The 13,582-nt window shown below is 39.5% G+C and overlaps 1 protein-coding gene across 2 annotated transcripts; it reads right to left on the bottom strand.

Annotated features, from left to right (window-relative positions):
• Positions 1–7,611: 7,611 nt before the first annotated feature.
• LOC133718068 (glyoxylate/hydroxypyruvate reductase HPR3-like) lies at positions 7,612–9,284 on the bottom strand. 2 transcript variants are annotated; one of them, XM_062144863.1, is made up of 3 exons: positions 8,682–9,283; positions 8,020–8,562; positions 7,612–7,895 (listed from the first exon to the last, which is right to left on the bottom strand). In XM_062144863.1, the coding sequence occupies exons 1-2, from the start codon at positions 9,135–9,137 to the stop codon at positions 8,038–8,040; spliced, it is 981 nt and encodes a 326-aa protein (XP_062000847.1). In that variant the 5' UTR covers positions 9,138–9,283; the 3' UTR covers positions 7,612–7,895; positions 8,020–8,037. The 2 variants fall into 2 exon arrangements, with proteins under 2 accessions (XP_062000847.1, XP_062000848.1); XM_062144864.1 differs by having other exon boundaries at positions 7,612–8,562; positions 8,682–9,284.
• Between the last annotated feature and the right edge of the window lie 4,298 nt (positions 9,285–13,582).

Raw genomic sequence — 13,582 nt, 5'->3', positions numbered from 1 at the left:
AAGTGAAAAATTGAAAATTTGGCCAAAGTGTGAAAGTCAATTAAGAAGGGCGCCAGCATATATACATATATTGAATCCTAAAACTCAGACAACATCAATTCAAGTACATTGTCTGATGGAGAATGTCACAACAGACAACTAAAAACTGTTGTGTGAATTCAGAATCAGACGACATCTATTTCAACCATTGTCTGAATTAACAATCAGATGACATCTATTTCAGGCATTGTGTAAATAGTAATTGCACAATAGAGAAGTAATAACTGTTGTGTGATTAAAACAATCAGACAACATCTTTTCTCAACCATTGTGTTAATCAATCTTGGACAATACCAATGTAATAACTGTTGTCTGAATTGATTGATTCAGACAACATCAAAAAAATAACCATTGTCTGAATTACAATTGCACAACAGCAATGTAACAACTGTTGTCTGATTCAAAAATTCAGACGACAGAAAAATTCTTGCTGTCGTCTGATTATTTCAGACGACAGTTAAAATGTTTGCTGTCGTCTGATATGTGTTGTCTGATTCCGAAATTGGTGTAGTGTCAAGAGAAAGAGGACAGAGAAGAAAAAAGTGAAGCCATTGAAGCCAAGTTCAAGGAGTTGGGTTTGGGAACACTTTGAAAAATTTGACAAGCCAATTTACAATACCGTTGATGGAAAGCAGGTAAAAGTTGGCCATGAAGTACGAGCTAAGTGTGTTTATTGCTTTACTGAACTTGCTGGTGATTCTAGTTTTAATGGCACTAGTACACTTAGTAGTCATCACATTGAGAAAGTATGCAAGAAGTATCCTCCTAGGATAAAATTAGACCAGCGTGTTTTAACTAGTGATTAAACAACAAATGCATCTTTAGCTATGAGGAAATGGTGTCCTGATGCTTGTTTAACAGCTTGTTGTAAGATGATTGTCATGGATGAGCTTCCATTTTCTCAAGTTGATCAGAAAGCTGGATTTAAGCATTTCTGTTCAGTGGTTGTACCTCAGTGGACAATTCCTTGTAGGAAAGTAATTGTCACAAGGTTTTTTGAAATGTATGAAACACAAAAAGAAAAACTGAGATTAGAATTAGCCAATCACAGAGTCTCACTCACAACTGATACATGGACATCGGTTCAAAATGTGAATTAAATGGTTGTGACAACACACTTTATTGATAGTGGCTGGAGAATGCACAAAGAAATTCTAAACTTTTGTGTCATTCCCAACCACCAAGGCACAAGCATAGGAAAACTTTTAGAAGCATGTTTGGTTCAGTGGAAGATTGATAAGGTTTTAACTGTGAGTGTGGACAATGCATCGGCTAATAAGGTGGCGATAGATTATTTGAGGAAGAAGAAGGGCAATTGGGCTATTCCCCTTATTTTGGGAGGCAAGCATCTGCATGTTAGATGCCTTGCTCATGTTTTAAACCTGATTGTGAGATCAGGTTTGACCATTTTAGATAGATCAGTGGCTGCAATAAGAAATGTTGTGAAGTATGTGCGGAGTTCTCCATCGAGGTTGGATGATTTTAATTAAGCAGTGTGTAGAAAAAGAAGTACCGGAAAGCAGGAAAATATATGTCCTTGATGTTCCAACTAGATGGAACAGCACCTTTTTAATGTTAAATACAACCCTAGAGTTAAGGAAGGTTTTTGAGAGGATGGCAGAAGAAGAGGAGCAAAAATTCTATAGTTATTTCGATGAGGATGATGATATTGCTGAAGACAATGAAGAAGTTAGTGAAGATGTAAAGAACAAGAAGCGTAGGAAGAGGATTGGGCCACCTAATGACACTGATTGGGAGAGGGCAGCAGTCTTTGTGAAGTTTCTGAAGGTATTCTACGATGCAATCCTTAAGATCAGCGCAACGACAAAGCCTACTTCTCATATGGCATTTCATCAGATTGTGACTATAGAGGGAGAGATAGATTCTCTTTTTGTGAGGCCTGAAATGGCTGAGGGCAGCGAAGCAGAGAAAGTTTTGGTTAGTATGGCTGTGAAAATGAAGTCCAAGTTTAAGAAGTACTTTGGTGCCCTTGAAGATTTAAATCAGCTCCTTCTAGTGGCTTTAGTTCTGGACCCTCGATACAAACTTAGAAACTTTGAACATGTGTTAGTGAGGTATCTAGATTATGATACAAGCTCTATGAAGGAGAAGAGCAGGCAGCTCAAGGAGCTTTTGGTCAGCTTGACGGATTTGTATGCGAGCTCCTCTACTTCCCAGAAAAATCACAACAAAGAAGTTGTTCCAAGTAGTTGCTGCAGCTCCTCAACATTAAGAGCAATGACAGGAAAGATGGCTGCAATGCTTGATGATTGGGAGAGGAGCTTCAAGACAGTTGTGAAGTGGTTGTTGAGAGTGAGGTGGATAGATACCTCTTAGATCCTATTGAGCTGCCTCCAAGGAACGCTGAATTCAATATATTGTTGTGGTGGAAGCTCAATGGTGGGAAATATCCAAACCTTCAAGCTCTTGCAAGGGATGTTCTTGCAATTCAAGTATCGATGGTGGCATCCGAAAGCTGTTTTAGAACAGGAAAAAGGGTTATTGATCCCTATCGGAGTTCATTAACTCCAAAGTCTGTTGAAGCATTGATATGCTTGCAGAATTGGATCACGGAGGAAGATGCATCTTCAATTGAATATTATCCGTCAATCGAAGAAATGGAATTCTATGAGCATTGAGCAAGCTAAGAAAGGTATTGATGTAATGGTTTGCATATTTTTTTTATTTCTTTTCTTTGTTTTTAGTGTTTTCAATGTTTGTATTTTGTCATTAACTCTGTACATTTTTTCCACAGAATTTCCAGACAAACAAAGTGGAGAGAAGGCTGCAAAAGCTTCCAAAAAAAAAATGCAAGCAAACTGCTGTCGCATAACCTGGTTAGTGTTGATTGTTTTGAAATTGTTGGTCATGTTTTTGAATGGCTGGTCACATTTTTGAATTGCTGCTGGTCATGTTTTCGAATTGCAAGGAACAAGCCTTCTGTCCAAGCTCAATGAACTTACTGTTGGAAGATACTGAATGAACTCAATTAAGGAGTTGCAGCCTAGAATTCAGTGGATCTGTCCATTTGCAATTTTAATCCATTGCTGCTGGTTATGTTTACTTTAGCATTCTACAATGTTTGGAACTTGTTTTTTACTTTATTTGGGAGTTGGGACTATTTGATTATGAAGTTGTTTATTTAAAACTTGGAAGATTTTAATCTGCAATTTGTTATGTTGGAATGTGGATCTTGTTCAGTTGAACTTTGAATTGTTGGAATGTGGAAAACTGGAAGTTTGGAACTTGTTCTTGTTCATTTTGTTTCACTTGATTAGTTAGCTGTTATTTTTTTTTTCTTCCCCATAATCAGGTTTTTGGGCCCGAAAGCCCGGAAAACCCGGCCCGTAAAAATCGGTCCGGGCCCATCTCAATCCTAAAAATAAAAACTCATTAATTGGGCCCGGCCCGAAAAAAATGGTCATAACCCAGGCCCATCAAATTTTACACGGGCTCGGCCCGATCCCAGCCCTATCTATAAGAGTTGGTAGCTATCTTGAATGTGAGTATGTGATTGGTTTCAAATCTAGTATGCATAGGGATAGCTTCTAAGAGCTTTCTAAGATGTTTTTATTCTTCATATGTGCCACAATTAAGTGTTGGCAGCGATTTTTCCTTGGGAGGCGATGGTATTTTTATTTGTACTAGTCTTGCATTTATGCTAGCGTCCTTGGTTTGTAATGAGCTACAATGGTTGGATAGATAGTTAGTTGTTTCCTTGCCAATTGCTCTGTTTTAAGTAGGGCTGGGCTAAAAAGACCGAAAAACCGAGGAACCGAGTGAAACTGACCCGATTTGGCCGGTTCGGTTCGGTTTCGTCTCTTATTTCTACTTTTTAGTTTAAGTTCGGTTCTGATATATGTCATGTCGGTTCGGTTACGGTTCTCAACTTTTGTTCCTTGTTTTACCCGAACCGAGAGACTACACTGCATAATTGCACTTTCTCCTCTACTTTTATATGATTATAGACTTTTCTATGTACTTTTTCTCTAATAAAATACAAACCCTACCCTATAGCCTCCCATTTTTCTTTGGGGAGAGGATCCTCTCCTGAGCTAAGTTCTCACCTGAGCTTCCTGAGCTTTAAATGAGATGGTGACACGTGGATATAATTAGATCCAATGGTGTACAAAAGTTCATTATTTCATTCTTTCCAATCTTACCTCTATTCTCATCTGCTCTTCATCAAAAAAAATATTCTCATCTGCTCTTTACCTCTGTCTCTCTCTTTCTCCCCTTTCTACACTTGTGCATTTCCGTTCAAATCCAAACTGGAGAGAATACAATTTATAATCATGGACAAATTCTTTTAGCTTCAATGAATAGATACACATGATAACAAAACAAAATAACAGAAAAAAAAAAAAAAGATTTGAGGTCAACTGGTCAAGATGGGAACGAAGACTGGAGAGGATGGAAAAAAAGATGGGTAATAAGAATTGAATTGAGGTTTTAGAGAGAAGGTGATGGTGACTAATAGTGCTAATTTCAGAACTATCCAAGTATCCAACCTAAACCCAGTTTTTTTTTCCCCTCATGTGAAGAACAGATCTTCATTCGAATACCACCGGTTGCTGCTTTCTCAAATCAACAAATTGAATCAGTTTCTCTCTTTGAATTAGAGACCCATCATATCAACAAATTCAATCAGTTTCTCCAATCAACAAATTGAATCACTTTTCTCTCTGCTTTCTCTATGATGGTTTCCCTCTTTGATTTGATTTGAGAAAGATAAATTTCTCGAGGTGATGGGTCTCTTCCTCTTTCGACATCAGCCTTGTATGCCGTACATAGAAGATCAAGGCCCGCATCATGCCCAGCTTCTTCTACACAGATATATTGTTTTCTGGAATTAGATGCAAGAGAGAGTGTAAGAGAGAAGAACGGTGGAGAAGAAAAAATGGAAGGAGAAAAGCTGAGCCATTAGATGTAAACATCCACGTGTCACCATCTCGTTTAAAGCTCAGGTGGCTCAGGTGAGAACTTAGCTCAGGAGAGGATCCTCTCCCTTTTCTTTGTCCCTCGGCTGCCACGCCCATCCCTTTCTCTTTCTTTGTTCCCTTTTTCTTTTTAATTATACTTTATACTATCTTTTTACTCCCATTTCTCTGTCTCTGTCGGCAAACCCATCCCTTTCTCTTTCTTTGTTCTCTTTTTCTTTTTAATTATACTTTATAGTTTATACTCCCATCTCTTCCCACTTAGCCACAACCATTCTTCTTCATCTCTTCTCTTCCTCCTCCTCCACTTCTTCATCGTAACAGTTATTCCAGTCTTACAGAGGTTGTACTCTTCCTCCTTCTTCTTCACTTTTTCATCATAGCAGCTATTCCAGTCTCAGAGAGGTTGTACCAAGCTACCAAAGGTATAGTGTCATCACTTTGAACCCATCTTTTCTTCTTCTTCTTCGTTACTGGTATCGAGATTTCTCCATGAATTTGTGTTCTAGACGTGTGTTTTAAAGCCAGAATATCATATTTCGCCATTGAACGACTACCATGAACGAAATATAACAAGATTTTCAGATCAATTTAGATGGGGATTCAAGCATAAATAGAACTGAAGAACCGCGAAACCGACCTGATTCCTGTCGGTTCGGGTTTTGCTCGGTTTCAGAGTTTAAAACTCATCAAACCGACCCGAATTTTGTTCAGTCGGTTCGGTCTCGGTTCTTGCATTTTTTTTCTGTAAACCCGAATAGTCCCAGCCCTAGTTTTAAGTGTTTGTTAGTCTCTGACTGTTTTGGCTGTTGATCTCATGTTATCAACTTCTCTTAAAAAAAAAAAAAAGGACAAATTTTATATACACCACCCTGATTACTTAATGCAAAACTCTTTACATTTTTTTGTCTTATTTTTCCATCAAACTTCCTGCCCCTTCTCATTACATAAACTAGCATTTCTCTACACATGCAGAGCATGTGTAAGTATTTTTCTTTTCAGAAAAAAAAGAAAAAAAAGATAATAGATGAAAACAATTATTGCAGAGAGAGGCTAGTGGAAGAGAAAAGTGGAATTTGTGGGATTTATTTTGTTTATTTTTGTTAATAAAAATATAATTTGCAATTATCATAATGACCCTTGTGATTTAATTAATTCTCAAAGTATTTTAATATTTTAGAGTCATTTCTGTCAAAAATTTTAATTTTGGCTAACAAAGCCTTTTCTCTTTTTTTTTTTGAAAGGAAAGGAAAAGTTCATTGAATTAGCGATTGAAATCGCTCATGAAGGCATCCCAATGGGGAGCATACAGAAGCCAGAATGAGCCTGACCCTAGAGCTAAGGTAGAACAAATAAGAGGGTGTACTACACCAACTAGTTGTTCTTGTACAATAAGATATTGCTCTGAAATTTTCCTAGGGAAACTAGCAAAAACTATAGGTAGAGCCTCAGCCTCCTCAAGATAATTACCAACAATAAAATTGTCACGACCTTGAGATTTATAGACTAAACCATCAGAAGTTGCAATCTGGATATGCAAAAAATCGGCAAACCAATCAAAACTAAATTCATCCCAGCCTAAAGCACGATGCTCGCCAAGGCACGCAATTGTGGTACTCACAGCGTGTTTACACTGAGAATTCTTATAGAATATAGAATTGAGTTGTCTACCAGTCGGTAAACGCAGCACATCTGATCGAATGTAAACAGCATAATTGAACACAGCGTCATGCACTCCTGGATCCCAAATCCAAGCCCAAAGACCCAAACTCCTTGAGACCGGATTTGATTTGGACACCCAACGTTGGGTTCCCTGATCCAACCATCATTCGTCACCTGCCTCCGGCGTCGTCTGCCCCCAATACATCGACCCAAAAAAGCAGCCTCCTTGGATTATTGACTCCGGCGCCGACTGCATCCAGCCCACCATCGCTGGCCACTTCAATGACGACGCTGCCAGTACCAATCCCAACCACCAGATCAATATCCAGCCGCCGCTCTGCACCAGCACAGTCAACAGTCCAGTTCCCCCATCAAAAATCCACCAATCCCTGTAGGAAGGAAGGCGCTGCCCGAGCCCATACCCGGATCTCCTCCCCTGACCATGGAAACATCCCTGCTGTGGTCGCAACCCGAGGTTGAGCCAACCAATAAGTGCTGCCAAGAAACGTGTAGCCTGCGATCCTTCGAAGCAAGGAGTGAAATGATCAGCCGCTTGGCATGATCGTCGAGATGAGAATGGTGGAGGTGACGGGGACCTCCCTGAAAGCCACCCAAAGGAGGCGGCACTAGGGTTTTGAGAGAAAAAGCTCTCAACTTTCATCTTTTTTTGTGGAACAAAGCATTTTCTCTTAATAATAATAAATATAGATAAATGAGAAAAAAAAAAAAAAGACGGCTATGTATCATAAATTTTTGTTTAATACAATCTTTTAATATAGTTTTTGATTCATTGTTGAATTATTTACTAATTAATTTCAACATCAGTATGGTAATTACTAATTACTAGTTGATCTTCATATTCTATGTAAAAGGATAACCGTATAGAGTAAACCTTTTACACCAATTCATTCCTCCATTCTCCTTCTGGTTTCAAAGAATGACAATAAATATAGAGGGAAGCTACACAATGGCATAGAAAACAAGCATCGATTAGATCATCCGCAACATTCAAGCTGACTGATACATCAATATATACAAAGCTACATATGTTTTCGGATGAGAGACTAAGACATACTGATTCCGCAAGGGATGGAAGCCTCTTGAAAACCAGAGCAAAAGTTCAACAATTATCATCATTGGCAAATTATTCACACTGACGTACCACAACCAAAAGATAATACCAGTAACAATACAACTGCAGTTCTTCAGCACTGTCTTCCCTCATTGCCTTATTAATTGTATCAATTTGGTACCCTGCATTTATTCAAAAGAAAGTGCTGCAAACTTTCTAGAAGAAAAATTACAACAAATGTAGCAGAACCTCCAATTTGCAGCTACTCAAATAGCAATATGCTTAGAAAAGTATGAAGATACTAACCTGCAAACAGAACTCCATTCAATTAATCACAGCCGGAGAAAGCAACGGTTTGTTTGAGAAGAATGCTTCCAAATTCCCTGTTACTACTTCACCCAAAGCCACGATAGCTTCATGTGTAGCGACAGCTTGATGCGGTGACAGTACAACATTATCCAATGCATAGAGCTCTTTAGGAACATCAGGCTCATTCTCAAACACATCCAGGCCAGCACCTCCGATCTCTCCTCGCACCAAATACTCAACCATTTCTTTCTCATCGATAATAGCTCCGCGCCCTACATTAATGATAACCCCCTCTCTTCCCAACGCGGACAAAACTTCCCTGTTGATCATGTGGTGGGTTTGCTCTGTCAATGCACAACAGATGATGAGAGCATCACTGGCTGTTGCAAGCTCACACACATTGGAATAAAATTGGTATGACAAAGATAGCTTTTCGCTCCTTGAATTGTACAAGACACTGCAGCCAAATGCCTCCAATCTTTTTGCAACTTCTAAACCAATGTTCCCCAATCCAACAATACCAACCTTCTTTCCTCCAATCTGAAATTTCCAATCATCATAACCCCTATAAATTTCTCATTTCCATTCAATCAAAGTTTCATTCTTAACTCAAATAAATATATATAAATGTGACTGCATAAGGAGCTAGAATTGCTAACCTTAGAACCAAGAGGATAGTTTCCTCTGGTAGCCCAGAGCCCGTCCCCAACATACCGATCCGAAGCCGACATCTTTCTCATGACATCAATGAACAGCCCCACAGCCATGTCAGCAGCGTCCTCAGCAAAGGCTTTAGCGGCGTTGGCGACAGCAACGCCGCGGCGTCGACACTCGGCCGAGTCAACGTGGTCAATGCCGGCGCTGGTGGTGGCTATGAATTTGAGGGAAGGGAGCAAGTGGAGGATTTGGGCGGTGATGGGCAGCCCACCGACGGAGGAGAGGAGGGCCTGGACGGAGCGGGCGTGGGTGGTCAAGAACTGGTCTTGAGGGAGAGGAGAGTCCCAGGCTTTCAGTAAGTTGAATTTTTGGGAGACTATGGGTTCCAAGAGAGCAATGGTTGGGGATCGGCGAAGTACCAGAACTGTAGGAGGCTCACTGTGATTACCATCTGCCATTGGATTGCCTTCTTTGACTGTTGAGAGAGTGAGAGAGGTTCCTCAAGTAGGGAGGGGTTCGGGAGACGAGAGAGTAAAATCTAATTTCTAATTCATGAGAAAAAAAGAAAAGAAATAAGAATAAGTGTCGGAACTTGGAACACTATAAAGGCAACAGGCAACTCCAAGTTCCAACCATTATGTGCTATTTGGGGGCTATCTTCATTTTAACACCTCCTTGTAACACTATTTATATAGCACTCATTCTCATCTTCAATAATGAGGTGCTATATGGGTGTTATTTTAACTATTATTGATTAAAAATGTAATATAATAATAATATTTATGAATATTATATTAAAAATATATTAATTTAATTAAATAAAGTAAGATTTCATATTTTTATTTTTATTATGAATGATAAAACTAATTGTTATCATTTAATAATATTTAATAAAAAAATGTCAGATTATATTTTGTTTGTCATGTTGTGTCGGCATATATGACAAACGATGAAATTGTTGAGAAGATATTTTGACCACGTGTATATATATAATTTGGATTAAATACTTGTTACTCCTCAAACTTTTGCCTGAAAAACAGTTTAGTCTCTCTCGCCTTCTAAATTAAACTGGATAGTCCTTATTTTCTCTAATTCTCACACAACAGGTCCAAAACAGGCCTAAAATGACTATTATTTATTTATTTAATTTTTTCTACTTCTCTCTCTCAGCTCTTTCTCTCTATCCTCCTAAAACGAAACCCCTAAAACTCTCCTCCTCCCCCCCCCCCCCCCAAAAAAAAATATCTGGTACGAATCGCCACCTTCGTCGCGATGAAGGTCACAGCCTTGTGTGTTGTTATTGGATCCGGGTGAGGAATTTGGGTTACCCGGAGAACTCAGGGCCTGGTTTTTGCAGAAATCGAAGCTCACTGTCACCGGTAAATCTCCCAGCGATTTCGAAATCGTGCCGGAAAAGTGATTGAAACGAGAGGTTGAGCGTGCATGAGAGAGACTTCAGGTCGCCTAAATCCTCTGGCACCGATCCGGTGAAGCCGTTGTCAGAGAAGTCTATTGGAGGAATAGATTTTCCATATCGAACCAAATTTCGGCCAGAATTTCGCAGGTGAATTTGTTTCTGGCGAGTATCAGTCTCTGCAATTGCGTACAGCTTTTCAGACATTTGTCTAAGGAACCAGAGAGGAAGTTGTTGGAGAGGTCGAGGTTATGGGTACAATAGTGGGCTGGGTTATGGATCGGGCACTAAGTCGGGTTCTTTGGCTTTAGGTTAGTGTTTGTTTTTGTCTAGCTTTCTGTAAAGGTGATAATGTGATGGATTGATGTTGATATAGCAATTGAAATTGGGATACATTTTTTTTTTTTTTGAATCATATGATGCCGGAGGAGTCGCGGGAGTGGCAGCTGACAAGGGATTGGGAGTGTTGAGGGGAGTCGATGGGGTTGAGGACGGCGGTGGACTGAAAAGACGTGGTGGTCTTCTCGCCGTTGTGGGAGTCGTGGGAGGGGCTTTGGAGGTAGTAGATTGGACGACAGGGAAATCGGGGCGGGGACGATGGTCTCCCTAATGGCGGAGTATGCCTACACCAACTCTCAGAGAGAGAGAGAGAGTAAATAAATAAAAAAGTGAAAAATTAAAAATAGAGAGAGAAGGGGGGGGGGGGGAAAGGAAGTGTGGGTATAATAGTCATTTTAGGCCCGTTTTGGACATGTTGTGTGAGAATTAGAGAGAATAAGGACTATCCAGTTTAATTTAAAAGGCGAGGGACTAAACTGTTTTTTAGGCAAAAGTTTGAGGAGTAACAAGTATTTAATCCATATAATTTCTTATCCCGAATTTGGGTGTGATTTTGTTGCCACGTGTCAAGCTGTAAATGGTTATCTAAATTACGGTTTATATATTATCTGCTACGTGTCTTTTCTTATTTGATGATCTCCTTTCAAATCGTCCATAAATATGGAGTCATTGTCACCTTCATCTCTCACAAATTCACAAAGACCTCTCACATCCAAATTCTAGAAATCTCCATATTATTTCATTTTGATTTTTTCAGTTCATTTGCAATGAATCGATTAATGAAATGGTTGTTGAAAGATCAAGAAGATGCGGTCACGAGAAACCATCGAAGATCCATGATGATGTTTGCCACTGCCGTGCATATCCAAGCCCAGGAAGATGAGGAATCACATTGGGCGGTTCTTCAGAAGGTCGTAAGTATGTCTGCAGAGATCAAGAGCTTATGGATCGACGACCCAAAGGTCAATACTTCACCGATCTGTGCAGGTATGAACCAAACATATTTCGTAGGCGATATATAATGCAATCTTGGGTCTTTGACAGGATGATGCGTGATGTGGCCAACTACGATCCATATTTTATCCAAACAAGAGATGCTACCGGGAGAGTCAAAAGCTGACATGTGCTATGAGGATACTTGCATATGGCATTACAGCTGACGTCTTTGATGAGTTCCTAGACATAGCAGAATCAACTGCCATTGAGATTTTGGAGCACTTCACAAGAGCTATCTAGAATGTGTACCACGAGACATACCTTCCCCGACCAACGAAGGTAGATTTGCGACGATTGCTTGACAAAGCTGAAGAAAGAGGATTCCCGGAGATGGTTAGGAGACTTGATTGTATGCACTGGCAGTGGAAAAACTGTCCCGTCGGATGGTCAGGGCAGTATACTGGCTACAAAGGAAAACCGACAATCATCTTGGAGGCGGTGTCCTCTTACGTTACTTGGATTTGGCCTGCCTTCATCGGACTTCCAGGTTCCCTGAATGATATTAATGTCCTTGGATGTTCACCGTTGTTCAATGATGTATTCCTTGGTCAAGCTCCTCAAGTTCGTTACCATGTAGGTGATAGGCCATATGACCAATGTTATTACCTAGTTGATGGTATCTACCCTAAATGGGCGGCATTTATACAGGAAATTAGAAATCCGAGGACGGCAGAGACACAACATTTCACAAAGATGAAGGAGGCATACAGAAAAGATGTGGAGAGAGCATTTGACATTCTCCAAGCTCGTTGGGCAATCATCAGAGGGCCAACTCATGGGTAGAGTAAAGAGAACCTTCAATACATCATGATGACGTACATTTTCTTGCACAATATGATTGTCGAAGATGAACAGGATGAAGATGCAGCAGAGCCATTTGACCCTAACGATATCCCGACCCAGCTAAGGAAAGCACAGATATACGCTAGACAGGAAATTGACAGCGATGTTCATCGCAACCTGCAACGGCTAAATCAATTCTTGCGTCGTTATAAGGAGGTTAGATGTCCAGTGATGAATAAACACCTCCAAGAAGATATAGTTAATCATCTGTGAACCATGAAGCTACAAGCTGATCAGAATCACCCATGAGGAGTTTGAGATTTATTGCTTTAAATAAGTGGCCATGTTGTGATGTAGTTTGTTTGTATTGTTGTGTGGTATGATTTTTCTTTGTTTTTTTTTACAAAGAAATTTAAAATTTGGGAAAATGTCCATTTACCCAAAAGTGAGCTACATTAACCCCACTTACCCAAGCATCTTATAAGATTTTCCACTTACCCAACAAATTATAGATTGTTTGCCCTAATACCCAATTAAGTATTTTTTTAATTATTTTTTGTATATTATTGAGACAATTTTGCCATCCCTCCCATTGTCACTTAGAGAGAAGTCAACGGAGACTCGATCAGAGTCTGGTCAATGCTTGCCGGACTCCGGTCATCGCCACAGGATTCCGGCAGCCAGAGTCCCGTCACCGGTCGCCGGAAGTCCTCAAAAAGCTCATCAGAGATCTCATAGGTCATGAGAGAATATTATTGCTCCCCAATAATATTATTATTGCCCCCCAATAGAAACATTATTGCCCCCTAATAAAAACATTATTGGGGGGCAATAAAAATATTATTAAATAACAAGTAATTTTCGCTTACCTGCAAGTCTGCAACCTACTCCTAGTATGAAAAAACTCTAGGGAGAGACTCTCGAGAACAATCACATATATAAATATGGACAAGGTCCAACTCGATCTCAAAAAGAATCTAATCAGGAACATAGCTAGGTGATATGTCTAGAATGATTGTTAATATGGAAAGGTAACTGTATAACTAGATAGAGATATAACAGTTCATGAAGCAGTTCATCAAGGATATATTACATGTACAACTTCAGACTGATAAGACTTGGTACAATTGGAAAGCCTATTAGCAATAGTAAATCTCCTCCCTTATACAATGAAGGATTCAAGCAAAGTAGGTTTAGATGAAGTTTATGCATGTAAATTCTTTTGGTAGGATTCAAGTTAGTAGGTTGAGAGTTAGTTTATGACATTGCAAGTTTTCTCCCTACTTATCAGCTGACTTTTCTAGATTCAGGTTCACATTTGTATCAAGTTATCCTTAGTATGCAAGTTGTTCTTGCTGTTTACTATATAAA

The sequence above is a fragment of the Rosa rugosa genome, chromosome 6, assembly GCF_958449725.1.
Source record: "Rosa rugosa chromosome 6, drRosRugo1.1, whole genome shotgun sequence".
Lineage (NCBI taxonomy): Eukaryota > Viridiplantae > Streptophyta > Magnoliopsida > Rosales > Rosaceae > Rosa > Rosa rugosa.
The sequence above is the reverse complement of the archived record's forward strand: the minus strand, read 5'-3'. Positions and strand labels throughout refer to the sequence as shown.

Bases quoted from the DNA above. Each gene is read 5' to 3' on its own strand.
- LOC133718068 (XM_062144864.1), bottom strand. From the start codon at position 9,137: ATGGCAGATGGTAATCACAGTGAGCCTCCTACAGTTCTGGTACTTCGC. The intron at 8,563-8,681 runs GTTAGCAATTCT...TGGAAATTTCAG, and splicing joins ACTATCCTCTTGGTTCTAAG to ATTGGAGGAAAGAAGGTTGG.